This window comes from Sus scrofa, chromosome 1 (assembly GCF_054392235.1).
Source record: "Sus scrofa isolate SSC_HxYL_T2T_F1_AM1 chromosome 1, Sscrofa_HxYL_maternal_Yorkshire_Landrace_v2.0, whole genome shotgun sequence".
Classification (NCBI taxonomy): Eukaryota; Metazoa; Chordata; class Mammalia; order Artiodactyla; family Suidae; genus Sus; species Sus scrofa.
In genome coordinates, this window is record NC_139383.1 from 193,514,868 (window position 1) to 193,540,233 (window position 25,366).

The following is a 25,366-nucleotide window of genomic DNA, read 5'->3' on the forward strand; positions in this document are numbered from 1 at the left end:
ATTTGGGCTCTCTATTCTGTTCCATTGTTCTGTATGTTGGTTTGGTGCCAGTACCATACTGGTTTTCTTTCTTTCTTTTTTTTTTTTTTTAGGGGTGCACCTGCAGCATATGGAAGTTCTCAGGCTAGGGGTCGAATCAGAGCACTGCTGGCCTACATCACAGCCACAGCAACTCGGGCTCCCAGCTGCATCTGTGGCCTATGCTGCAGCTTATGGCAATGCCAGATCCCCCACCCACTGAGTGAGACCAAGGACTGACCCCCCATCACCATGGATACTAGTTGGATTCATTTCTGCCACGCCACAACAGGAATTCCTCATACTATTTTGATTACTGCTGCTTTGTGGTATAGTTTGAAGTCAGGAAGCAGGATTCCTCTGACTGTTATTTCTCAAGATGGTTTTGGCTATTCAGGGTCTCTTGTGTTTCCTTATACATTTTAAAATTATTTGTTCAAATTGTGAAAGATGCCCCTGGTATTTTGATATAGATTGCACTAAAGCTGTAGATTGCCTTGGGGATTATGGTCTTTTTAGCAATATTAATTCTTCCAATCCTTGAACACGGTGTATCTATCTGTTGGTGTTGTCTTCAATTACTTTCATCAGTGTCTTATAGTTTTCCGAGTACATCTTTTACCTTCCTTAGGTAGATTTATTTCTAGGTATTTTACTCTTTTTGATGTGATGGTAAATGGAATTGTTTTCTTAATTTTTCTTTTATGACTGTTGTGTATAGAAATGAAACAGATTTTTTGAATATTTTTTTGTATCCTGCAACTTTCCCAAATTCATTGATGAGCTGTAGTAGTTTTATGGTGGAGTCTTTAGGATTTTCTATGTATAGTATCATGTCATGTGCAAACAGTGATTTTTTAACTTCTTCCTTTCCAATGTAGATTCATTTCTTTTTCTTATCTGATTGCTGGAGCTAGGGCTTCCAGTACCATGTTGAATAAAAGTGGTAAGAATGAGCATCCTTAACTTGCTTGTGATCTTTGAGAAAATGCTTTCAGTTTTTCACCACTGAGTATGATGTTAGCTGTGAGCTTATTACATATAGCCTATGTATACTGAGGTATGTTCCCTCTCTGCCCACTTTCTGGAGAGTTTTTATCTAAGGAAGTCTACTATTTTAACAAATATTCTAGTTGAAATCTCAGCCAGTGCAATAAGAAAAAAAGAAATAATAGTTTTAAGAAATGGAAAAGTTCTGTTTCCATTTGCAGGTCGCATGATTGTCTACACAAACTATACAAAAGGATCTACATAAAAATTACTCTCAGTTTTAATGCACGTATAGTTTTGCATAACTACCACCATGATCAGGATACAAGACTGTTCTATCACCCTAAAAAACACACATGCTGCCCTTATGATTTTTAATTCCCCCACTTCCAAATTGTGGCAACCACTGATCTGTTCCTGTCCTTGTAGTTTTGTCTTTTCCAGTATATCATATAAGTGGAAGAACATATAATTTATATATAACCTTTGAGATTGGCTTCTGTGATGTTGTGATATAAGAAGAAATACATATTTCGTCTTTGCCATTGGTTCTGGCACAAGGTCCTAAAAACCCTTTTAAGCTCCTGATAGGGGTGAAAGGAATGTCTTTTATAATTCATAATGTGCCTCTGTCAATCATACCTGAGTTTATGTTAATAAGGTAACTCTTAGAGAATGGGGGTTAGTTGGCAGAGGAATCAATTTTGAACTTTCTGTCCCATCCTCAACCTCTGGGAAAGGGAGAAGAGCTAGAGGTTAAGGTCAATTACCAATGACCAATGATTTAATCAATTATGCCTACATGATGGAATCTCCATAAAACCCCTAAACTACTGGGTCTGAAGAGCTTCCAAACTGTCGAACAAATGGAGGTACTGGAACAGCGGTACTTGGAGGGGACATAAAATCTTTGCACCCTTTCTGCTTGACCTGGCCTATGTAGCTCTTCATCTGGCTGTTCATCTGTAACCTTTGTAATATACTTTAAATTAGTAAATGTAACTTAAACCAGTAAATGTTAGAACAGTTGGTCCTTGAACAACATGGGTCTGAACTCCACAGATCCACTGATTTGCAGTTTCTTTTCAATAAATACATACTATAGTACTAGGCCATCTTCAGTTGGCTGAATATGCAAATGTGTAACTGAGAATACTGGGTCAGACTATAAAGTTATACTTGGATTTCTGACTGGCAGGGCAGTGTCAGCCCCCCAATGCTTGCACTGTTCAAAAGCCAACTGTAAATGCTTCCCTTAGAGTTCGCATTGTGGATCAGTGGGTTAAAGACCCAATGTTGTCTCTGTGAGGATGCAGGTTTCATCTCTGGCCTCACTCGGTAAAAGATCTGGTGTTGCTGCAAGCTGCGGTTCAGGTCACAGATACGGCTTGGATCTGGTGTTGCTGTGGCTGTGGCATAGGCTCCAATTTGATCCCTAATCTGGGAACTTCCGTGTGACCATAAAAAAAAAAAAAAAAATGTGTATATGTTTCCCTAACTTCTGTGAGTTGTCCTAGTATAATTACTGAACATCAAGATGGGGTCATGGGACTCCCCTCCCCATTTATAGCTAGTCAGTCACAACTGCAGGGGATGATTTGGAACTTGTGATTGGCATCTAAAGTGGGGGACAGCCTTGCAGAACTGAGACCTTAGTTGGTCTATAGTATGTCTGGACAGTTGGTGTTAGAACAAGTGAAATTGTAGGACACTCTGATGATGTCTACCAAGAACTAAGGGATTGGTTGGTATGGAGAAAATCTCTATCACATTTGGTGTTAGAAGTGCTAAGAAGAGAGAGAAACAGTGATGTTCTTCCTTTAGCTTCTTTCACTCAGCATAATGCCTTCAAAATTCTATCACAGTAGTTTAAACCTAACAGAATATTAGACTTGGGTTTTCTTAAATGTTAATTCGTCCATATTATCTACATTGCTGAGCAGCCTAAAAAATTTATCTGGGTGAGTGGGAAGGAAGAGTTCAAAAGATAGTTGTTATTACATCTGAACTTTACATATGAGCTGTTGCTGCTGAGAAGTGTTCTCTGATCACTAGCATTTTTTTGGTTACATTCATCACAACTTTTGATGTCATTTTGGTTTATAACCTATAACTGGTGTTCCCATCCAACTGTGAGGCAGAATCATAGTCTAGGAAGAAACCTTGGAAATCATCTAGAGAAGCAGTTCAGATGAACAAGGGCTCTGGCATCATGTCGCCCTAGATTCTGCCTGGCATTCTTAGTTAAATTCGCATTTTACTGAGTTTCAGCTTCCCTTACCAGCGAAATAGAGAAAATAAAGTAGGTACTAAATAGATTTGTGAAAAAATTAAATGAGATACTCCATGTAAGGTGAACTGCAGAGTGCCAAGCACATACTAAAGGCTCCACCAACGGCAGCTGTTACCCTGTCCAGTCTAACCCATATTTCAGATTATGTAAATGTTCAACCTAAAAATTCTATTTTAATGGTTTTAATATTCAAAGGACAAAACTTTGTGTAAAAAAAGATGCATATATTATATGATTTCTCTATGCTAGATTATAATTCACCAGCCTAAAGAATGTAGGAACAATAATAAAACAAAAAACATGATTTTTATCTTCCAAATGTAAGGAAAAGAAATTATTAGGAAGAAATTGTAAGCTCATATGAAACAGTGGACAGCAAATGTTTTAAATGTACTGACAAGTCATTTTTCTGTCAAAAACTTTAGAAAACATTTGGTTTCCTTCATATGTTCTCTCCTAAATCTACAAAGGGCAGGCGTGAAAACTGCTATCTGTGAAATCTATATGGTGGTCCCAAATGATATACTGATATAATTATTTTAAAAAAAAATCAATGACTTTCATTTTCTTAAATAATCTAGAACAAAGAGTACACCTCAAGACAAATAAAAACACTTCATTCCCAATAAGCAATACTTTGTTGCCACTGACTAAACCATTTAATTTTTAAACATAATATACCTCCATCCAGAGTAAGCTTTGACCGCCACTCAACAGGCAGAAATTCAACATGTGTTGCATGGTTGGAAAAATGTCTTTCTTCTATTTTTCTTGCTGCCTCTCTCATCCTATAAAAACAGAAACAAAACTTTTTCAGAGTAACTTCACATGTATATTTATGTCATATAAAATGTCTTTAATCATAATACTTCCATTTGCTTATAACATATTATATTTCAGTTACTGCTACACTATGCAATAGTTTACAATAATAGGACACCTTCATTTCAAAGCTATTTTCCTAAATTTGCCATTTATAATTTCAAATATTCCGAGCTTCCATAATTTTTTTTCAGAGCCTCACCTGGCGGCATATGGAGGTTCCCAGGCTTGGGGTTGAATCAGAGCTGCAGCTGCCAGCCTGTGCCCCAGCCACAGCAACACCAGATCTGAGCTGCATCTGTGACGTACACCACAGCTCATGGCAACACTGGATCCTTAACCCATTGAATGAGGCCAGGGATCAAACCCACATCCTCATGGATACTACTTGGGTTCGTAACCCTGAGCCACAATGGGAACTCCCAAGCTTCCATATTATATTTGAAATAATTATATACATAAGTCTTCACTAGAGAGAATACTATAATAAAATATCCCAGCTCCAAATACTAGCATGTCATGGCCTATCTTACTCCATCTATTCTTCCACTTGTTCTCCCAAAATACAGACTTTAAAATTTTATTTTAAAAATTAAGGTACAATAAAGCTGACTTTTTTCTTTTTTGGTGTCAGCTGTATAGATTCATGGTTAGCACCACCACAATCAAGACACAGAAAAGTTTTATCATCCAAAAAACCCTCCCTCATGCTATCCCCTTATGGTAGCACCCTGCCCCCAAGCAAATCTCAGATACCACAGCAGATCATCTATTAATAGTTTAATTCACATTTCTAAAATATAAGGAAAACATAACTTATTCAATACTACCACACCAAAAAATGGTTAATTTCATCAAATATGTTTAGCAGTCCCATTTTCCCAGTTAGACTATAAATGCCATTTTATGATAACATAAAAAAATTTTTTGGAGTTCCCATCGTGGCACAGTGGTTAATGAATCCGACTAGGAACCATGAGGTTGCGGGTTCAATCCCTGGCCTTGCTCAGTGGGTTAAGGATCTGGCATTGCTGTGAGCTGTGGTGTAGGTCGCAGACGCGGCTCGGATCCCTCAGTGCTGTGGCTATGGTGTAGGCTGGCGGCCACAGCTCCGATTTGACCCCCAGCCTTGGAAACTCCATATGCCAAGGGAGTGGCCCAAGAAATGGCAAAAAGACAAAAAAAAAAAATTTTTTTTTCACACTTTTAAATTGAATTCCAAATACCATCCATGCATTGCAACTAGCAGATATATCACTTAAGTGTCTTTTAATCCACAGATTCCTTTCTTTTTTGGCTTTGTAATTCTTTTTGTGTCCTGTAGAGTTTCTCTGAGTCTGATTTTTAATGACTGCATCCCCATGGTGTTTGCATTTTTTTTTTGTTTTTTTTTTTTAGGGCCGCACCCATGGCATATGGAGATTCCCAGCCCACCCACTGAGCTACAGCTGCAGGCCTACACCACAGCCACAGCAATGCAGGATCTGAGCTGCGTCTGCAACCTATACCATAGCTCATGGCAATGCCGGATCTTAACCCATTGAGCAAGGGCAGGGGTTGAACCCACATCCTCATGGATACTAGTTGGATTCGTTTCTGCTTAGCCATGGCGAGAACTCCCCCATGGTGTTATTTAACAAGTTCTTTCTTTCCTATTTGGTAGTGAGATCAAGAGGTCTGATCAGATCCAAGTTCCACTGTTTTGGCAAGACTACTATTCCATAGGTATATATACCTGGTTTTCTTTCTTTTTGGTGATTCTAGTAGTTGTTATGATCATTGCTTAGCTCTATTAATTTACTATGGTTGCAAAACAGTGCTTTTTAAAAATCCCATCACTCCTGATATTTCTGGAAAGAGAAATTTCCTCATATCAAATACTGGCTGCCTTGTGACACAATCAAATAGTATCTGTATGAACTGAGAAAAGGCAGGATAAATGGTTAATTCTTCTAATTTCTTATTAACAATTTTCAAAATACTGAGTTGCTAGAGTTTTTATATTTTTTGATGTCATTACTAACAGATTTATATTTATTTGAAGATGGGATTAGAATGGAGGAATAGAAGGACTGGAGCTCAAATTCTCTCCTAAAAACAACAAAATTCACAACTAAAGACTGAGCATTCTTCACCCAAATGGACCGGAAACCTTAAAAAAGTTATCCTCCTCCAGAAGAAAAAGAGGAGGACACATCAAAAGGAAGGAGGGGTGATTTCACAATATAAACAACCCCATACCTCCTGGGTGGGAAGCTCCACAGACTGGAAACTAACTGGTTCACAGAGACTAACCTATAGGAGTGAGAGCGCTGAGCTCCACATCAAACCCTCATGTGCAGGGATCTGGCACTGGGAGAAAGAGCCCCTGGAGCGTCTGGCATTGAAGGCCAGTGGGGCCTGTACACAGGAGCTCTACAGGACTGGGGGAAATGGAGACCCCATTCTTAAAAGGCGCACATGAACTTTCACGTGCACTGGATCCCAGGGCAGAGTGAGGTCTCTACAGGAACCTGGGTCAAACCTGACTGCAGTTCTTGGAGGACATCCTGGGGAAACTGGGGTGAATGTGGCTTGTTGTGAGGGAAGGATATTGAAGGCAAAGCTCTTGGGAACATTCAGCAGCTGCCTTTCTCTGGAGGTGGCCATTTTGGGAAAATCTGCCCTGCCCATCAGTCAGCCTGAGAAGCCCCAGGGCAAACAACAACCCAGGTGGGATCACAGCCCCGCCCCTCAGTAAACAGGCTACCTAAAGACCCCTCAGGCACACAGCTGCCTCTAATCCCATCCAGAGACTAAGCCCCACCCACCAGAGGGACTGTGAATCAGCTCCACCTACCAGGGGGGCGGGCAGGCATCAGCCCCTCCCATCAGGAAGCCTACAGCTAGCCCCCCATACCGACTTCAGCCACAGGGGGGCAGACACCAGAAGTAAGAGAGGCTACAACTCTATTATCTATAAAAAGGTCACCACATCAAAAACCTATAAAAATGCAAAGCCAGAGAACTATAACTCAGATGAGGGAGAAAGGAAAACCCCCAGAAAATCAGCTAAGCAGTGAGGAGATTCTCAGCCTCCAGGAAAAAGACTTTAGATTGCGGATGCTGAAGATGATGCAAGACATTGGAAATAAACTGGAGGCAAAGATGGATAACTTACAGGAAACACTGACCAAAGAGGTACAAGATATAAAACTTAAACAAGAAGAGACGCAAAATACAATAACTGAAATAAAAAATTCACTAGAAGCAGCCAACAGCAGAATACAGGAGGCAGAAGAACAAATAAGCGAGGTGGAGGACAGATTAGTGGAAATTACAGATGCAGAACAGAAAAGAGAAAAAAGATTGAAAACAAATGCAGAGAGTCTCAGAGAACTCTGGGACAACGCTAAACACACCAACATCTGTATTACAGGGGTACCAGAAGGAGAAGAGAGAGAGAAGGGGACAGAAAAAATATTCCAAGAGATAATAGCCGAAAACTTCCCTAACACAGGAAAGGAACCACTCACTCAAATCCAGGAAGCACAACAAGTACCATATAAAATAAACCTAAGAAGGAATAAACCAAGACACATATTAATTAAACTGACCACAATTAAAGACGAAGAGAAAATCTTGAAAGCAGCTAGGGAAAAGAAACAAATAACATACAAGGGAACCCCGATAAGGTTATTGGTAGATTTTTCAGCAGAAACTCTATAGGCCAGAAGGGAGTGGCATGATATACTTAATGTGATGAAAGGAGAAAACCTCCAACCAAGATTACTTTACCCAGCAAGGCTCTCATTCAGATTTGAAGGAGAAATCAAAACCTTCACAGATAAGCAAAAACTGAGAGAATTCAGCAACACTAAACCAGCCTTACAACAGAAAAGAAGAAGAGAAGGAAAGAAAAAAGAGCAACAAAAACAAATCCAAAGCAATTAATAAACATATTTGAAGTATTCTAACCCACTGTAATTAAAATCCTCACTGCTACCCAAACCGTTTTCTTTTTTGGTTAGAAAGTCTCTTCAAGTTGACTTCTGCGTCTTTTTGACACAACCTCAATAGTTGTTTTTTTTTTAAACAATTCAGTGGTTTTTGGCATATCCCTGAGGTGTACCACCGTCGCCACTTATCTAAGTTCAGAGCATTTTCATCACTCCCATTAGAAACATCATACCCGCAGCAGTCACTTCCCATACTTCCTCCCCCAGGCCCTTGAATCATAAATCTATTTTTTTGGCTCTATGATTTTGCCTATTTTGGATATTTCAGATAAGTGGAAGGAATCTATAATACAGAAGTTTAAATTCTGACCAGATAAGGAATGTATTATTAAAGAACTCACATGGCTGTATTTTTGATGATTCTTCCTTGGTCCATTTTCTGCCCAATGCCATGCACAACAAATACAATATGGGTAGTCTGAGATGGCTTGTCATCTAATGTGGCTTCTTCTACATAACCTCTATGAAGTCTGGTCCCACTACTTGATGCTGTAGGAAAATTATGATTTTAGGTTTATTATTTATTACAGAAATAGCATTTTCACAATATATTGAAAAACTAAATAAAACAAATATTAAGAAAGAATTTCACTGGTTGGGGGGATAAAATTTATAAGATGATATATATATATTGATCAGCTCTGATATAAAGTGCTAAGCTGGACATGACAGCAAAGCCAGAAACCATAGGTCAAAAGAAAGGAAAAAAGGATGAGCTGAACATATAAAAATTAAAAACTCCTCTATTTATAAAAATATCATGAAGCAAAGATAAAAGATGAATGGTGAACTGGGAAAATTTCTGGAAAATATGATGCCCAGTAAGTTAATTGCCTATATAAAAAGGGCTTACTAATCAGTGAAATGACAATCATCCAAATAGCAAAATGGGCTCAAGATGTGATAAGGTTAACTCATAAAACAAATACAACTGATGAATGAACATATAAAAAAAATTCATGTACACATATTATGAGAGAGTAAAAAAAAATACCAGACTTAGCAAAAATTTTTAAAAGTAATTATTTTTTGAAGTTCCCATTGTGGCTCAGCAGTAACAAACCCAACTAGTATCCATGAAGATGTGGGTTTGATCCCTAGTCTCACTCATGGGTTAAGGATCCGGTGTTGCCACGAGCTGTGGTGTAGGTTGCGGATGTAGCTTGGATCCCGTGTTGCTGTGGCTGTGGCACGAGTGGCAGCTGCAGCTCTGATTCAACCCCGAGCCTGGGAACTCCCACATGCCACAGGCGTAGGCCTAAGAGAAAAAAAAAAAAGACAAAAAAATTTTAAAAATTAAAAAATTGTTTTGAGGGAGTTCCTGTTGTGGCACAGTGGAAACGAATCCAACTAGGAACCATGAGCTTGCAGGTCTGATCCCTGGCCTCTCTCAGTGGGTTAAGGAGCCACATTGCCTTGAGCTGTGGTGTAGGATGCAGACGTGGCTTAGATCTGGCATTGCTGTGGCTGTGGCAAAGGCTGGCAGATTTAGACTGGGAACCTCCATATGGCTAAATGTAGCAATGTGACAAAAAGACAAAAAAAAAAAAAAATTGTCTTGATAATGTTCTTACATCTTCTCCAGGTACTAGTCCATCTTTTCTTTCAGTCAGACTTCTTTAATGAGCTATTTTCGCTGCCTCCATTTCTTCACCTTCTACTAAAACTTCAACTCTTGCCAATCTGGCTCTGCCCTAACAATCCAGCTAAGTCATCAATGTTCTACATTTCACTAAATCCAATGAAAAATTTCCAGTCTTCATCTTCCCTGACACTATATTTCAACTGCCATGTTTTATTTCACATCACTGCCTCAGGTTTGACTCCTTTTGTGTTTTTAGAAGTCAAAAAAGTATGTGTTAATCTTGTCAGATCATTCTAAACATATAATTTTTCATTAATGAATACATGTCAACTCAGTCATCTTAAAGTTTCACAGGGTTAGTAACCATCACTAAACTTATCACATATTTAAAATATCTTAAAAATAAAATTTGAATAGTCTGTTTTGAATATAAAAGTCAGAGTCCCAGAATTTTGACAAACTCCAGTAACATTTAACAATTACCTTTAGAAAATCCCAGTTTTTGAGTAACTGTTCTTGCAATTTTAGATGTTGTTGCATCACTATAGAGATATACTTCATCCACACTGTGCCAGTCCACATGGTTTCGACTCAACTTGAAGCTATGAATAGCTGTTGCGAAAAGGAAAAACTAATTTGAAGATTCCCCAAACTTCATTTGTGTGAAAACTGTAATATGCAGATTTTAAAAAATTATATTTGAACATAGTTCAATAAAAAACTATTTCACTGAAACATATTGATTTGAAACAAGTAACGGATAGGGACTTTATTTCATAAATGATTAAACATGCTACAGGAAAAGGCAACTAGTTGGAACAACATGGCATAAACTGGCTTAACTACCATAATTTTAACCTTTATAGTAAAGATGTTTTTATATTTAACGAAACTACTTTGCCAGGTCATGTGACCACTCCTTAGGTCTAAGGGGATATACACCTTCATGAAAGTCCTCAATACCTTTGACATAGGAACTTAAGTTTCATTTCTTTTGTGGATTTTAATTTTTGATCTGTGAAAATTTCACTCAGCACAAGACAAAATGGACTCAGATGAAAAAAATTTACCTTTAAACTGGGAAGAGAATAATCTAATTTATTAGAATACAAGGTATTTTTGGAATGGCTATTAAAGCCAATTACTACTGGATATTGCTTACCATAATGGAACTCCAAGGTTGAAAGATGTTTTAATAAGAAATTAAGGAAATTTTTTCCTACCAAGGTATTCAAGTCAGTATGGTTACTGCATTTCTTTAACGGAAGTATGCTTGGTGAAAATGAACTCTTAAAAAAAAGAAGTTAAACCTATATACTCCAGAAATATATAAACTCTGTAAGGCAGATACCATACCTTGACCAGTTTGTATCACTAGCACCAGAGTCCTACCACAGTCCTGACACATATCACAAATTAAGTAATTTTTGTGGAAGCAGCAGATTAAGAAAATTGTCAAAGCATGTCCATCAATTCATAATTGAATAGTTCTTCTATTCTGAAGGACTTAAACGTTTCCTCTCTCTGATATAGAGGTAAGAAAAATTCACATACCTTCAGAAAACCAGGCCTAATTTATTTTCTTAAAATCCTCTTTAAGCAAAATGTTATCTCCTATTATATATCAAGACACAAAGGTACAAGCGCTTAAGTGATCTGCCACAAAGCTAGTTAGCGGCAGAGTTCAACTCCTCTGATTTGAAGATGGGTTGAAAATAACTTTAAGCTAAATATGAAAGGATAGAGTCCTGGTCAAGATCTAAGATCATAAAGACCTTTTTGTGAAAAGCTATTCCCTACTAGAATACATAGAAAAACAGATCCTTTCCAGGAAAATGTATTTCTTAGTTATGTTACAAATGCTACTTCAAAAATGTATGAAAAACCAATTTACATCTTACTTACCTGCCAGGACACTTTACTAACATTGAACACAAGACTAACACTGAGTATTAAGACCAACATTGAACTCAATTAACATAACAAACACGAGTAATATCTTCAGTTGCAAACAAAACACAAAAGCAAGGTACAAACTCATCTTTCTAAATAAAATAACTTCATAAATTAAAAAAATACTTTGCAAGAGTTTAACAATTATTTACTTTTCTAATTTTATGTCTAATCCAAGTCAGTATTTTAAGCCTTATAATCTAATGTTTTGAAACTGCATCTTTGTTCAAATAGCTGTGAGCAACATATGCTTAAAACACTAAAACTGTAAGACCAAGATATTAAAAGAATAGTATTAAGCTGACAAAACTGTGTTCCCTAAATCATTCACACACTGTCTTAAAGTAAAGCCTCTTAATATAGGTGAATATCCTATTATTGGACTACACACATTGTTTATAAATGTTTATACACAATTACTTACAATTAAGTAACACTAAGAAAAATAACAGAATGGATACATTTCTAAAAACCTACTAATTTCTATGCTCTAAATACAACTGAATGCTCTAAATACAAGTGAATGCTACAAGCCAGGAATATAACTACATGGAGAAATAAAACTACAATTACTGTACCTTGGGAACGCTTTCGTTTAAGACCTGCTGCATCTGTACTCTCCTTATATCCTCTCCATTTGAACAGAGAAGGGAGGGAGAAGGGAGGGAGGTGGTAGACAACTAAGAAAGCAAAAACACTGAGCTTCAAAGTAAATTTTAAATGAGGTTTGCCATTTCTGCCTTTTTGTGGTATTAACTTTAAAAAATGAGCTGTATTTGACAAACATTATTCAAAATTCTTAATAAAATTTCTAATTAAAAATAAAGCAAAATACTAGTTTAATAATGTTTATCAAATATATGCTTTACTTTTACTGAAAGTAAAAGGGCAAATTATGTCTAAATTTATCAGTTAAAGACAACTATGTGATCACCATTTTTAATGTCTTTGCAAAGAATAAAAAAAATAGAACATGGCATTTTTGTATGTGTAAAAGATTTATAAATCCCATCTTTATGAAACTAAAGTTATTCACGTTCACCAAATTTGTGACTATGACACAGCGAACATCTGATGTGCAAACTGAAAATGCAATAAATAACATCTTAAATATCTAATGCAGTTTTCCTGACAAGATACCACAGTATACATTCTACTAGATGCTCTTCCTTACAGAGGTATAAAAGAGCCTTTTGGCAGAAATAAAATATTCTTTTCATAACTCTGTGCAAGTTGTTAAAATACTTTTAAAGATGAAAAATTTGCAAAGAAATTAAATTGAAAGTTCTACTTTGAACTGATTTATTTATTCATGTTATTTTATTATTATTATTTTATTTTTTTAGGCCACACTCGTGGCATATGGAGGTCAGGCTAGGGGTCAAATCAGAGTTGTGGTTGCTGGACTACATCACAGCCACAGTAGATCCGAGCCGCTTCTGCAACCTACACACAGCTCACGGCAGTGCTGGATCCTAAACCCTCTGAGCAAGGCCAGGGATCGAACCTGCATCCTCATGCATGCTAGTCAGATTCATTTTTGCTGAGCCACGATGGGACTCTGACATTTTATTATTTTAATGAAAGATTAGTGGTAGAATGACAATAAAAAGTCATTAGTGGAAAATGTATGCTGTGACATCTTGTAAGCATAAAACAGACAACAAAGTAAAGCCAGACACAGACTTGCTATTTGGCAGATTGGTAGCTAACCTTAAAACATTTCCCCTGTCAAATACTGTTACATTTTAAATATGCAATTATCTAAAAATCCACTTAAAATTGAATCTTACAAATCAGTTTAGCATTTCAGTTAATAAATCACAGAATCTTTTTGATTTAGTTCAAATTTATGTTCTAACACATTTGATTTTCATCCTCACTTCTATATTAATGTGACATTTAAAGGTATTTAACCTACAAAAATACCTAATTCCCATTGTATAGTACTAGAAATTAAAAAAGCTGTTGTATATACAGATATAGTTTTAAAAAATATGTGTGATTGAGAAATGCTTACAAAACACTTAATAACTTTAATTATATGTAATTAAGATGACTATAAAAAAGTACAGATAAGAATTAAAAGCTAGTTTGTAACATTAGGATTATAAAAATATTTCACTGCCATAGTAGAAAATGACAACTGAAGCAATTTTCTTCACTGAACATGTTTCTTCTTTCATGTGCCTTCTTGTCAGTTATTGAGAAGTAGACATACCACTTGTAGGAAACATTTTTAAACAAACAAAAAAATGAATTACTAGGAAAACACGAACATATCCAAGTAAATCAAATTTGGCATGATTTGAGACTTTACTACTCAAACCTAGATTTTATCAATCTACTAGTAAAACTAGTATGAAACAATTCCATATTTACTAAAAAAAGAACTAGGAGGAAATATGAAAACCACTTGATCACATTTTAAAATTACATAAACACTTTCTAAAAGGTTGTCAAGATACAAAAATCAAAGGCTTTTTTTTCAGTTACAGGAATAGTATAATTTAAGGATTAACAAAAAGACAAACACCCCAATATACTAAAATCAGAGAATCTTATTTAAAACATTTTCACAAAATTAAATAGACATGTTTCTTTACCTTCTCAAATTTAATTCTTATTTTCACTTGAAAATCATCTGCTTTGTTACAATTATCCTGCAGCACAGTTTACTTTTTTTAACCCAAATCAAAGAGTAAGTACTGTCATTAGTATAGTATAAAGCGTTTACTATCATTCTAACAAGGCTCACTAAAGTAAGTTTTAGTTAAGAATTCTTGAATAGTGTTAGCAAAAGTATGCACAAATTCAAAATACCACTGAAAATGCTAACTTGTTAAATGCTAATATTCCATAAAATTTTTCACTTATGTATTAAAGTCAATAAATTTCCTTAGTATAATTTATTAGAGAAATGTTCATTATATAATTCTGAAAGCATTTGATAACAGATTATCAAAAAAGGCAGCTGCTGATGATAAGCTAATCCCTAGACTAGAACAACTCTGTAACTATTCCCTTTCTAAAAAGCTGGTTATCCAGATTGGAAAACCTCAGCTTTAGAAGTACGCTTGTAAATCTTAAACCTGAGAAAATGAGAAAACCCCTGTCAATCTTCTTAGATCTCAAAGGAATTAAATACATTTATGACAATTAAAAACAGCTAGAAGGTAAGAATCCAAAAAGAGAGGAGAAGAAAAAAATGTTTAGAAAGATTAAATATTCCTTTCTTCTTCCCATGTCTGCACCTTTTTTGACTTCTGAAATTTTATATTCAATCTGGGATATCCTTACCAGGCAATAGTGATAGGATGTACTTTACATGTCAAATTGTTAAATGCTGTAAATCCTTAGAGATCCACCAACATCTATTGCTGTCATAGTACCCCAAATTAGCTTGAATGGTAAAAAGTCCTTTTTTAACTTTCATCTTATCTGTGATTTTATAACCGAGTGTGACTCTTGTAGACAGCATACAATTGGATCTTGCAATCCAAACAAATCTGTCAACCTGTCTTTTAACTGGAGTGTTACTTCACTTATATTTACTATAGTTTTTGATATGGGTGAATTTAGGTCTATCATTTCCCATGTATTCTCTTTGTTTTATCTGTGTTTCTTATCTCTCCTTTCACTGTTTCTTTTGCATTATTTTTTTTACTATTTTAATTCCTCTACTGGCCTTGAGAAAAAAAATAAAACACCTTTCTACTGTGGAGTAATTTTCCACCTACAGAAAAGTTGCAAAAATAGCACAAAGAGTTATGATATATATGCTTCACCCAGCTTCTCCTATTGTTAGCATAACTATATAGCATAATTGTCAAAACTAAGAAATTACATTGGTACAATACTGTCAACTAACATATTGACTTTATTCTCCAGTTTTTCTACTCATGTCTTTTCTGTTCTAGGATCCAATCCATGTAGCATTTTGTTGTCCTGTTTGTTTCCTCTAGTCTATGACAAATTCCTCAACCTTTTCTTGTCTTTCATGACCTTAACACTTAAATTTTTTTTTCAGCTTTACTGAGGTACAATTGCCAAATAAAATTATAAGATATTTAAAGTATAATTGTGGTGATTTAATATACATTGTGAAAGGATTCCTCCCATCTAGTTAATTATGACCTTGACACTTCTGAAGAACATCTGTGAGTTATTTTGTAGAATGTCCCTCAATTTGAGTTTGTCTGATGTTTTCTCATAATTGGATTGAGGTTATGCAAGTTTTGACCAGAGGGAGGTGCAGGACTAACCCATTAAGTTCAACCATTTTCTACTGATTACTGCTTAGATAAATTATGAGTGAGACATTACTTTAGTACTAAGTTTAAGTATTTAAAAAATTACTTATTTGAAGGCCTGATTTTATTTGTATGATTCATCCCAGTGAACTTCTAGGCTTTCAGTTGCCACACTGCTTAGATAAATATTTCCTAGCCTAAGAGATGGAGTGGGAAGAGAATCATTTTTTATTTTAACTCTCAGAGAAAACGTAATCTAAGTCACAACCAACTATTATATTTTGGGGGGTTATCTTTCTTTGTATGGGTTATCTACCTTTCTATGTAAAAAAAAGTTATGCTAAACTTTGATCTATCCTTTTAATTCAATGATTACTGATGATTAGGAGGAAAACTAATAAGGAGGAAAATAATAAACACACTCAGCGTATTTGTGGCAACAGCTACATCAACCAAGACACAGTTAAGGTCAGAAGGAAAAGGAATTAGTATCTTATTTTAATGTCCTTAAGGCAAGAACTGCTCAGTTTCTTAGGAACTTTCCAGAGCACTTCAAAAGAATTCCTGAATATGGCATTTTAAAATGTTTTAAATTATTAAATGGGATTTTTCCAGAAAGCTTCATTTGAGTAACTCCATTGCAGTGTGATTGCCAACTCTATTTTATATCCTTTTTCAGAATGTATAGAAGGCAGTGTCTACTGTGCTACCTTGTACTTATTCTTCATTAACTTCTCCTCCATAGGCTTTGTCACCCCTAACAGATTTAAAATTTCTTGAGGTTCAAAACCCCATCCATTTCTTTCACACAAGTGCCTCGCACAGTACTATCTGCACAAGGAAGCACTCAAAATCAAGCCATATGGGGGCTCCCACCATGGCGCAGTGTAAAAGAATCCAACTAGGAACCATGAGGTTGCTGGTTTGATCCCCGGCCTTGCTCAGTGGGTTAATGATCTGTTGCCATGAGCTGTGGTGTAGGCTGCAGACGCAGCTGGGATCTGGTGTTGCAGTGCCTGTGGTGTAGGCTGCAGACGCAGCTGGGATCTGGTGTTGCTGTGCCTGTGGTGTAGGCTGGCAGCTGTAGTTCCAATTAGACCCCTTGCCTGGGAACCTCCACATGCCGCAGGTGCAGCCCTAAAAAAAAAGCTAAATCTAGCAATATGAAGAGTCAAGGCTTTTCCTATGTACATGAGAAAATTTAGGTGGAAAAGCTATTTTCCCCCTTAAATTAATAAAATATAAAATTTCAGAAGCTTGGAGGTAAGAAGCAAAATAATCAAGATATTATATATATTATATATATATTATATATACATATATATAATATATATATATATTTTCCTTTTCGCTTTTTAGGGCCGCGACTATGGCACATGGAAGTTCCTGGGCTGGGGGTCAAACTGGAGCTGAAGCTTTAGGCCTACACCACAGCCATGGCAATGTGGGATACCAGTCACATCTGCAACCTATACCACAGCTAGTAGCAGTGCTGGAATTTAACCCACTGAGCGAGGCCAAGTGATTGAACCCACATCCTCATGGATATGGGCAGGGCTCATTTTTGCTGAGCCGCAACAGGAACTCCTGAGATTATATTTTTTTAAATCTTTGTACCTTAAATTTGAGTTATTTTTTCAACAATGGTAGCTTTTTGGACAGCAAATGTTCTTTCCTTAAGATCAGTGAGAATTTTCAAATGTACTACAATATTTCCTGTAATCATCAAAGTCAAAGTCACATTTTAACACATAAATTTAAGTTTTACATGATACTGAATTACAAATAAAATGGAAATTCATGACAACACTATATATACTGAATTGAACTTAGAATCTTTGTTGGTAACAAAACATGATGCGTCACAGTACAATTAAAAAAACCAATTTTTCTTCTAATGAACTTCAAAAAAATCATTTTGAAAGACTACAATACAAAAGTGTTTTAACAGTTTAACTATTTTGTTATTACTGATTAGAATTCTACCATTCAACGTGTATCTTTAAAGCTAGCAAAAATATTACTATATCCTAGATTGATACTCTAGAACTAACACAGACTCAAAGATATACTGAAAAATCTACTCACACAAATGAACCATGTTCTTTTATGAGACTTATTTAAATGATTGGCTTATGAAATTAGGGCACTTTGAGAAAAACTGAAGTATGCTCCTCCATTTAACATTTCAGATTCCAAGTAGATGGGATCTAGAGGTGAAACAGGGCTGATGACTAACTTCCACAAGACAAATTAGTACAGTAAGTGAAAACGAAATGTTTTGAACATAGTGAGAAAGGGGGATAAATCTACCTATATTTTTGTTTTTAATACTCATCCTTTTCCTCCTCCAAGCTCTTGGGTTGTTTCCATGCACAACTACTAAAAAATTGGGGTGAATAAATTGGGTTTGTTAAGGTGAATTGCCATTTTTGAGGCAAGACTTGAGAATTAATAGGAATGAAAAAAATCCAAAATTCAGCCTTCTTTAATAGCAATGAAATTATGAAAAAAGTTCAGCCTCTTCAATACCATAAAGCAGGCTTTTGTGATTATTTTGATAGTGGTGATAAGAGTTTACAATACTTTAGTCACCAATAAAAAATCAGATACACACAAAATTTGCTATTTATGTTTTACCCAAAGAATTCTCTGTATAGGAATCAGTAGGAATGTAGATACAGCTCTGCTTTGTAGATACTGAACTGCTCTTTATATGTTAATATGTAAGAACCTTGAGATTGAACTTTATAGTGAAATAAAAACACAGTTGACTCTATATATTAGACAAATGAGATATTTAAAATTCCTAGAGTATGATATCTGGAACATATTAGACAACTATCATTATATATATTTCTTAGATTTATTTACCAATTTATTCAGAAGCCACCATTTTCCTCAGTTATGCAGATTTTAAAGACACAAAAGATATTTTAACTTGGTTTAATAAACTATAAAATTTCCCTGCTTGTGAGGCATGTTTGTGTGTGTATGTGTGTGAGCATGTGTGCTCTCAGAGACAGATAAGAGAGAGTAAAGAATAAGAGAGAGAAAAGGCTAGGAATGTTACTAACAGTAAAAAAAAGAAAACAATTTAAAGCTTATTGCTTTTCATCAATTATATTATACAAACAACTGCTTCCAACTATATAATTCATTTTTTCCAAGTTGCACTTGGTGAATTACTCGATCAAGGAGTAACTTTAGATGTTACTCTAAAACATTTCAATGCTTTAGAGATGTTTTATAAGGGGAAGGAGAAAAATTACTCAATTCATAGTTTAATTCACTAGATTGAGTAGCACTTGCCCAAAACTTCCCAAATAAAGGCAAGCATGGGTGAAGGAATACTTACAGGAAAAAATAAAAATAAAAATAAAGCTACAAATTCTAATCTATCTGTACTGTTATACTCACCAGAATAGTTGATCCCACTTTCTGCAGTAAATGGAACAGTAGAAGTATTTTTAACTTTACCACACCTTTTGAATTTTACTCAAGATCAGACACATAATGAAATACTGCAATCTTAGCTAGTTTATCAATATTTTAAACTATTGCAAACATATCCAAATGTTGAATAAGGAAATATAAATAGACAACTTCAAATTAAAAGTTGATACGGTTATCAATATGGAGATAGCTAAAAGGGCCTTATACAAAGGAAAGTATTTTCAAACTTCAGAAAAAGGAGTAACATTAAAATAAACTGTTCTTTTGATATAATGACAAGTGGCTTTTTTTCTAAGTTCAGTTTTCCTTGATCACTAAAAAGCTACTAAAAAGGACTAATTCAGAGAGCACGTTACAACAATTTGTACATTTATAATAAATGTTAGTGTCATGCCAGCGAACATACATGTCAAATAAAATAATTGAAATAGTTCAGAAATTCATAGCAGTTTTCAATTCTAAAATAACTAATTTTGAAATAATCAGAAATTTTATAAGTTATAACACTTCTGAATTTAAAACTTAGGGACTACTCTAAACTTTATCAACAAACTTGTTGGTTTACAAAACACATTAAATGTATTCATTGGTCTTACCATTTTTTCCATCTATAGGTTTTGACACATCTATATCAAAACTTTCTTGCATCTGCTGACCTCGAAAACAGCTAAGATGTTCTTGCTCAATTAAATTACTTTCTTCTTCTTCTAGAGGCTGCCAAGTACCATCAATAAACCACTGTCCACGCATTACTGGTATTTTATCGGACTCTGAGAAGAGAAATCACAGAATTATACATTTTAGGATCCACTCTCCCAGGAAGTGACATAATAATAACTACAATTTTGTATTTTGCCATGTGGCAAAAACAGAATTTTGTGACCCAATAGAACCACCTGAAGTTTTAAATTGCAGATTTCAAGTCACAGTATGTAATTTTTCTTTACAGTATATAATTTTACTTGCATTAACTATTACATGTAAAAGTTACTTTGGCATTAGAAAGGGAGAGGAGTAGTTGTCTATATAACTGTGGCCCTAAATAACCAAACTTAGCAGGCTTAAGGAGCTGACAAACTTCATTCAAGATTCTGGTTGTAGTTCCAATGTCTTACAAAATACTGAGATAAATTTCCAAAATGTGTATTGTATTAATGTAGTATACTTTTTAGGGCTGCCTTGGAGGTCAAGGGCTCCCAGTGAGTACACAGGAATAAGTGAAATCTTGAATTACAGTACATTCTTCATCCATTTTAGAAAATATTAAAAAAAAAAAAAAACCCTGAAAAATCTTTGATTAAACACTGTCCCATAACCCTAAAACTTTTTTTTTTTGGTCTTTTTTAGGGCCGCTTCCCGTGGCACATGGAGGTTCCCAGGCTAGGGGTCTAATCGGAGCTGTAGCCACCGGCCTATGCCAGAGCCACAGCAACGTGGGATCTGAGCCGCGTCTGCGACCTACACCACAGCTTCATGGCAATGCTGGATCCTCAACCCACTGAGCAAGACCAGGGATCGAACCTGCAACCCCATGGTTCCCAGTCAGACTCGTTAACCACTGCGCCACGATGGGAACTCGCCATAATCCTAAAACTCCTAATAGCTAATTATTTATTTAAAATAAACCACAACTGTCAGCTGTTATCTTAAATCCTTTAAAATAAAAATAAAGCAGAAATAAAATGGAAACAATAAAACTCTAAAAATAAAAAACAAAAAAAAACCCTATTTATGTAGAGAGTTGTTGGTTTAACCAAATTCTTATAGAGAGATCATTTCAAGTGGATTCAAAACACAGTAGTTTGTATATGTATATTAGGATATATCCTAAGGACAAAAAGAACTGCAAATATCTTAAGCCTTTTACAGTGGCTACACTATTATGATTGTTTTTTGTTTTTGTTTTTTGTTTTTTTGGCCATGCCTGCAGCATGTAGAAGTTCCTGGGCCGGGGAATGAACTCTCACCACAACAGTGGCCTAAGCCACAGCAGTGACAATGCTGGATCTTTAACCCACTGAGCCACTAGGGAACTTCTTTTCTTTTTTGGTGTAATTGTTAATAATTGTAACAATATTGGTATTGTTAATTTGAAAATGTAGATTAAGATGAATATATCTATTTTGCTAATATCATTCAGAAACCAAGATTTTTAGCACAAGAAGAGATACAACTATAAAAATCAAAGAAATAATGACTATTTTAAATTTCAATTAGCAATGTCAGCATGAACTAATGATGTATTTTCTCCTAATGAGGTCCTGCTGTATAGCACCAACACCATAAATCAACTATATTTTAAAAATACATTATTAAAAATTAAGAACATTAATATTAAGGCCATTTATCAAAGAAGGACCTTATGTACCCATGTATACAGTTGGAGAATTTTACCTGGCTAAGGTTAAGTGCATTTTGTAACAAAAAATAATACTAAGAGTATAAAAAAAAAATGTCCTAAGTTTGGAGATTCTGTGGTGCAGTGGGTTAAGAATCCAGCACTACCGCACCTGTGGCATAGGATGCAGCTGCAGCTCAGATGTGATCATTGGCCCGGGAACTTCCATATGCCATAATAATGGCTATTTTTAAAAAAAGCAAACAAACACACTAAGCATTATATACTGAAAAGGCCTAGAACTAAAGACCAGTCCCATATAAGTGAACACTCCTGGTATAAAGACTGTGATCTCTAAATATCATTTCCCAATAAAAGAAACCAAGAGCCCTTAAAGAAATTGCCAATTCCAGATTTGAAACAGGAAATTTATTAAATGATCCTGAAATATCTTGTACTAGACTTGTATTCTTATGTATTCCAAACTCCTATTACGTGTTTCTATTTCTTCTTGAACTATCCTTTATTCTACTACAGCATTTGTTCTATAGTCAGGTGTTGCTGTATTATTTGGTGCATATATACTAAAAAATATAAATTCATTGAGAGTTATGGCTTTTAACACTGTAAATCATACTCTGTGTGTTTAATTATTAGTAGTAGTATTTTGGCTTGGATGCTACTTTATCAAGATCACAACCCCTGCTTTCTTATTGTTTCCTTTTACCTGTGATGTTTCTGCATATCTATTTATTTTTAACCTTTTCACTGTATGTGTGTATGTATGTATGTGTTTATTTTTAGGGCCACATCCACAGCACATGTAAGTTCCCAGGCTACAGGTCAAATTGGAGCTGTAACTGCCAGCCTTTGCCACAGCCACAGCAATGTCCAGATCTGATCCACGTCTGCTACCTACACCGCAGCTCATGGAAATGCCAGATCCCTAACCCACTGAGTGAGGTCAGGGATTGAACCTGCATTCCCACGGACACTATGTCAGGTTCTTAACCCACTGAGACACAAGGGGAACTCCCCTTACGGCTTTTGGGCAAAATGTGTGGAGAGATTTAGATTTGGACAGCTGCCACTATCCTTGATGTGCTAATGCTCATCTTCTTTAATCTTAACAGTAATCTTGAAAGATAGCTATGATTTCCCCAGTTTTACAAATGAGTAAAATGAATCCTAATGAAGCTAAATCATTTAGGATCATTTCCCCAGGGACACAAAGTTAAGTATTTTGAGAACCAAGATTCCAACCAAAGTTTGACTCAAAAGTTCACTCAAATTCTACTGCTCAATGCAACCTATATTCTCAAATAGTAAATGTCCCTTTTTAGCTCTTTCCCCAAGAAATACTGGCTATTCAGTTATTCAGTTGATAATTTTAAAATAAATACATTGGTAAATTTTATATTGCCAGGTTATTATGAGACTTACAAACCAAAGCCAACCCTGCCTCCCCATAAAAACCATGGAAGTAAAAAGTAGAGTTAAAAAAATGAAAACAAGTTTATAGCACATCCCTACACTCCCAAAACTTTTCCTCTTTTGAGCCTAATAAATCTAAGCATGTCTTCTTTGGATACATGTTTTGGGAGCTTTACACCTAAGCTTTAAACTCTAGCAGTATACAGTCAAGTACTACATCTTCCTGGTTCAGGCCTCTAGCTTGAACTCTAGACCCCAACATTCAATTGCCAACTGAACATCTCCAAGCAGATAGATCAATAGTTAACAGAATCACAGATAGCCATGGAACACACCAGGTTCCTAGAAGAAACAGAATACAAATCTATTATTCCATCTGTAGTCCCTATAATGACGAATGGTGTTTAGACAGTATTCAGTTGCTCATCCGAGAGAAATCTGAGAGTCATCCAAGATGTCTTCTCCTTATCTGTGCCTTACAACTATAACTGGAAACACAGTAGGTACTATTTATTCCATCTCCTAAATCACCTTCACATTCGCCCTTTACTCATCAGGGTTTAGGGTGGTGGTGCTAGGGCCATCTAGGCCAGGGATGCTGCTAAACACCCTACAGTGCACAGAACAGCTCCCTCAACCCCCATCACCCCACCCAGCAACAATGAATTATTTGGCCCAAAATGTCAACGGTGCTGAGGTTGAAAAACTCAATACCTTTTAAAATCTAAGAACATGGGAGTTCCCCTTGTGCTCAGCAGAAATGAATATGACTAGTATCCATGAGGACACAGGTTTGATCCCTGGCCTTGCTCAGTGGGTTAAAGATTTGGTGTTGCCACGAGCAGTGGTGTAAGTCACAGATGTGGTTCGGATCTGGTGTCGCTGTGGGTGTGGTGTAGGCCAGCAGCTGTAGCTCCAATTCAACCGTAGCCTGAGAATCTCGTATATACCACAGGGTGCGGCCCTAAAAGACAAACAAACAAAAACACCAAAAAAACCCCACAAAAACAAACAAACCAACCCCTAAAAATGCTTTATAGAAACAAAACAGAACACAAACCTGTTACTCTATCTATAATCCCTAACATAGAAACTGTTGCAAAAATGTCTTAAGATACAGTACAAAAATGTTTATTTCAGTATTTTACAACAAAAACCATAAACAAATAAAACGACTTTTATTTCTACCAAAAGATAACTGGATATATAAATTATGCCTGGTACACAACTGGTGTTAAAAATATTTACTAAATAAAATGAAGTAAGAGTAAATGAGTACTTAGTTCCATAGTGAAATAATGTTCAAAAGACACAGAATAAACATAGAATAAAAATGAAAAAAAGTAAGAGTTCTCCTGCAGTACAGGAGGTTAAGGATCTGGTATTGTTGCTGCAGTGGCCTGGGTTGTTGCTGTGGTGCAGGGTCAATCCCTGGCCCAGGAACTTTCATGTGCCACGAGTGTGGCAGGAAAAAAAAAAAAGAAAGAGAAGAAAAAAAAGTAAATCACAATGCCATAATACTCTACATGTAAGTATATTTGCGCATATGCATATATATGTTTAAATAGTATAATTCTGTTTTATAAAAATATTGGTATATGTACTGACAATAAGTAGAGAAAAATACACTAAGCTATCATTAACAGATACCTCTGAGAGGTGGAAATATAAGGAACTGTGCGCTTCTACATTATAAAAGTGTACAGTGTTTGGTATGCTTATACATGTTTTAGTTTTTTATTCGGTGTGATTAATCTTATGTGTCAACTTCACTGGACTACAGGGTACTCAGATATCTGGTCAACATTCTGGGTGTTTCTGGATGAGATTAACATTTAAATCATAGACTGAGTAAAGGAGACTGCTCTCCATAGTGTGGGTGTGACTCATCAAATCAGTTGAAGGCTTGAATAGAACAGAAGGCTGACTCTCCTTCAAGTAAGAAGGAATTCAGTCTGATAGCCTTCAAACTGAAATAGTAAGCTCTTCTTGCCTTGTGGTGTTTGAATAGTGATACTGGCTCTCTCTCGCTGGTTCTAACAGTGGCCTCTAGCTTTTAGACTTGAAGTGGGACATCTTCTCTGCAGATTTTGGACTTGCCACCCTCCATAATTATTTGAGCCAATTCCTTATAATCTCCCCCTATTCCTTACAGCAGAATACCAGTTTATTCAGGGCAGTAATATGCTCAGTTAAGAAGACTATTTCTAGTCTCCTTGGGCAGCT

At 35.8% G+C, this 25,366-nt stretch overlaps 1 protein-coding gene across 4 annotated transcripts in view; it reads right to left on the minus strand.

Annotated features, from left to right (window-relative positions):
• Positions 1-25,366, minus strand: part of DDHD1 (DDHD domain containing 1) — an 85,066-nt gene that overhangs the window by 31,624 nt on the left and 28,076 nt on the right. For 2 of the 4 annotated variants that reach the window (XM_084981286.1, XM_005659960.4), the window contains exons 2-6: positions 19,965-20,138; positions 12,238-12,339; positions 10,190-10,318; positions 8,463-8,610; positions 3,983-4,089 (exon numbers count right to left, since the gene is read on the minus strand). In XM_084981286.1, the coding sequence (XP_084837412.1) occupies positions 3,983-4,089; positions 8,463-8,610; positions 10,190-10,318; positions 12,238-12,339; positions 19,965-20,138 (660 nt within the window). The remainder of the gene's footprint in view (positions 1-3,982; positions 4,090-8,462; positions 8,611-10,189; positions 10,319-12,237; positions 12,340-19,964; positions 20,139-25,366) is intronic. The other 2 variants (XM_003121795.5, XM_003121797.5) reach the window with 1 other exon arrangement.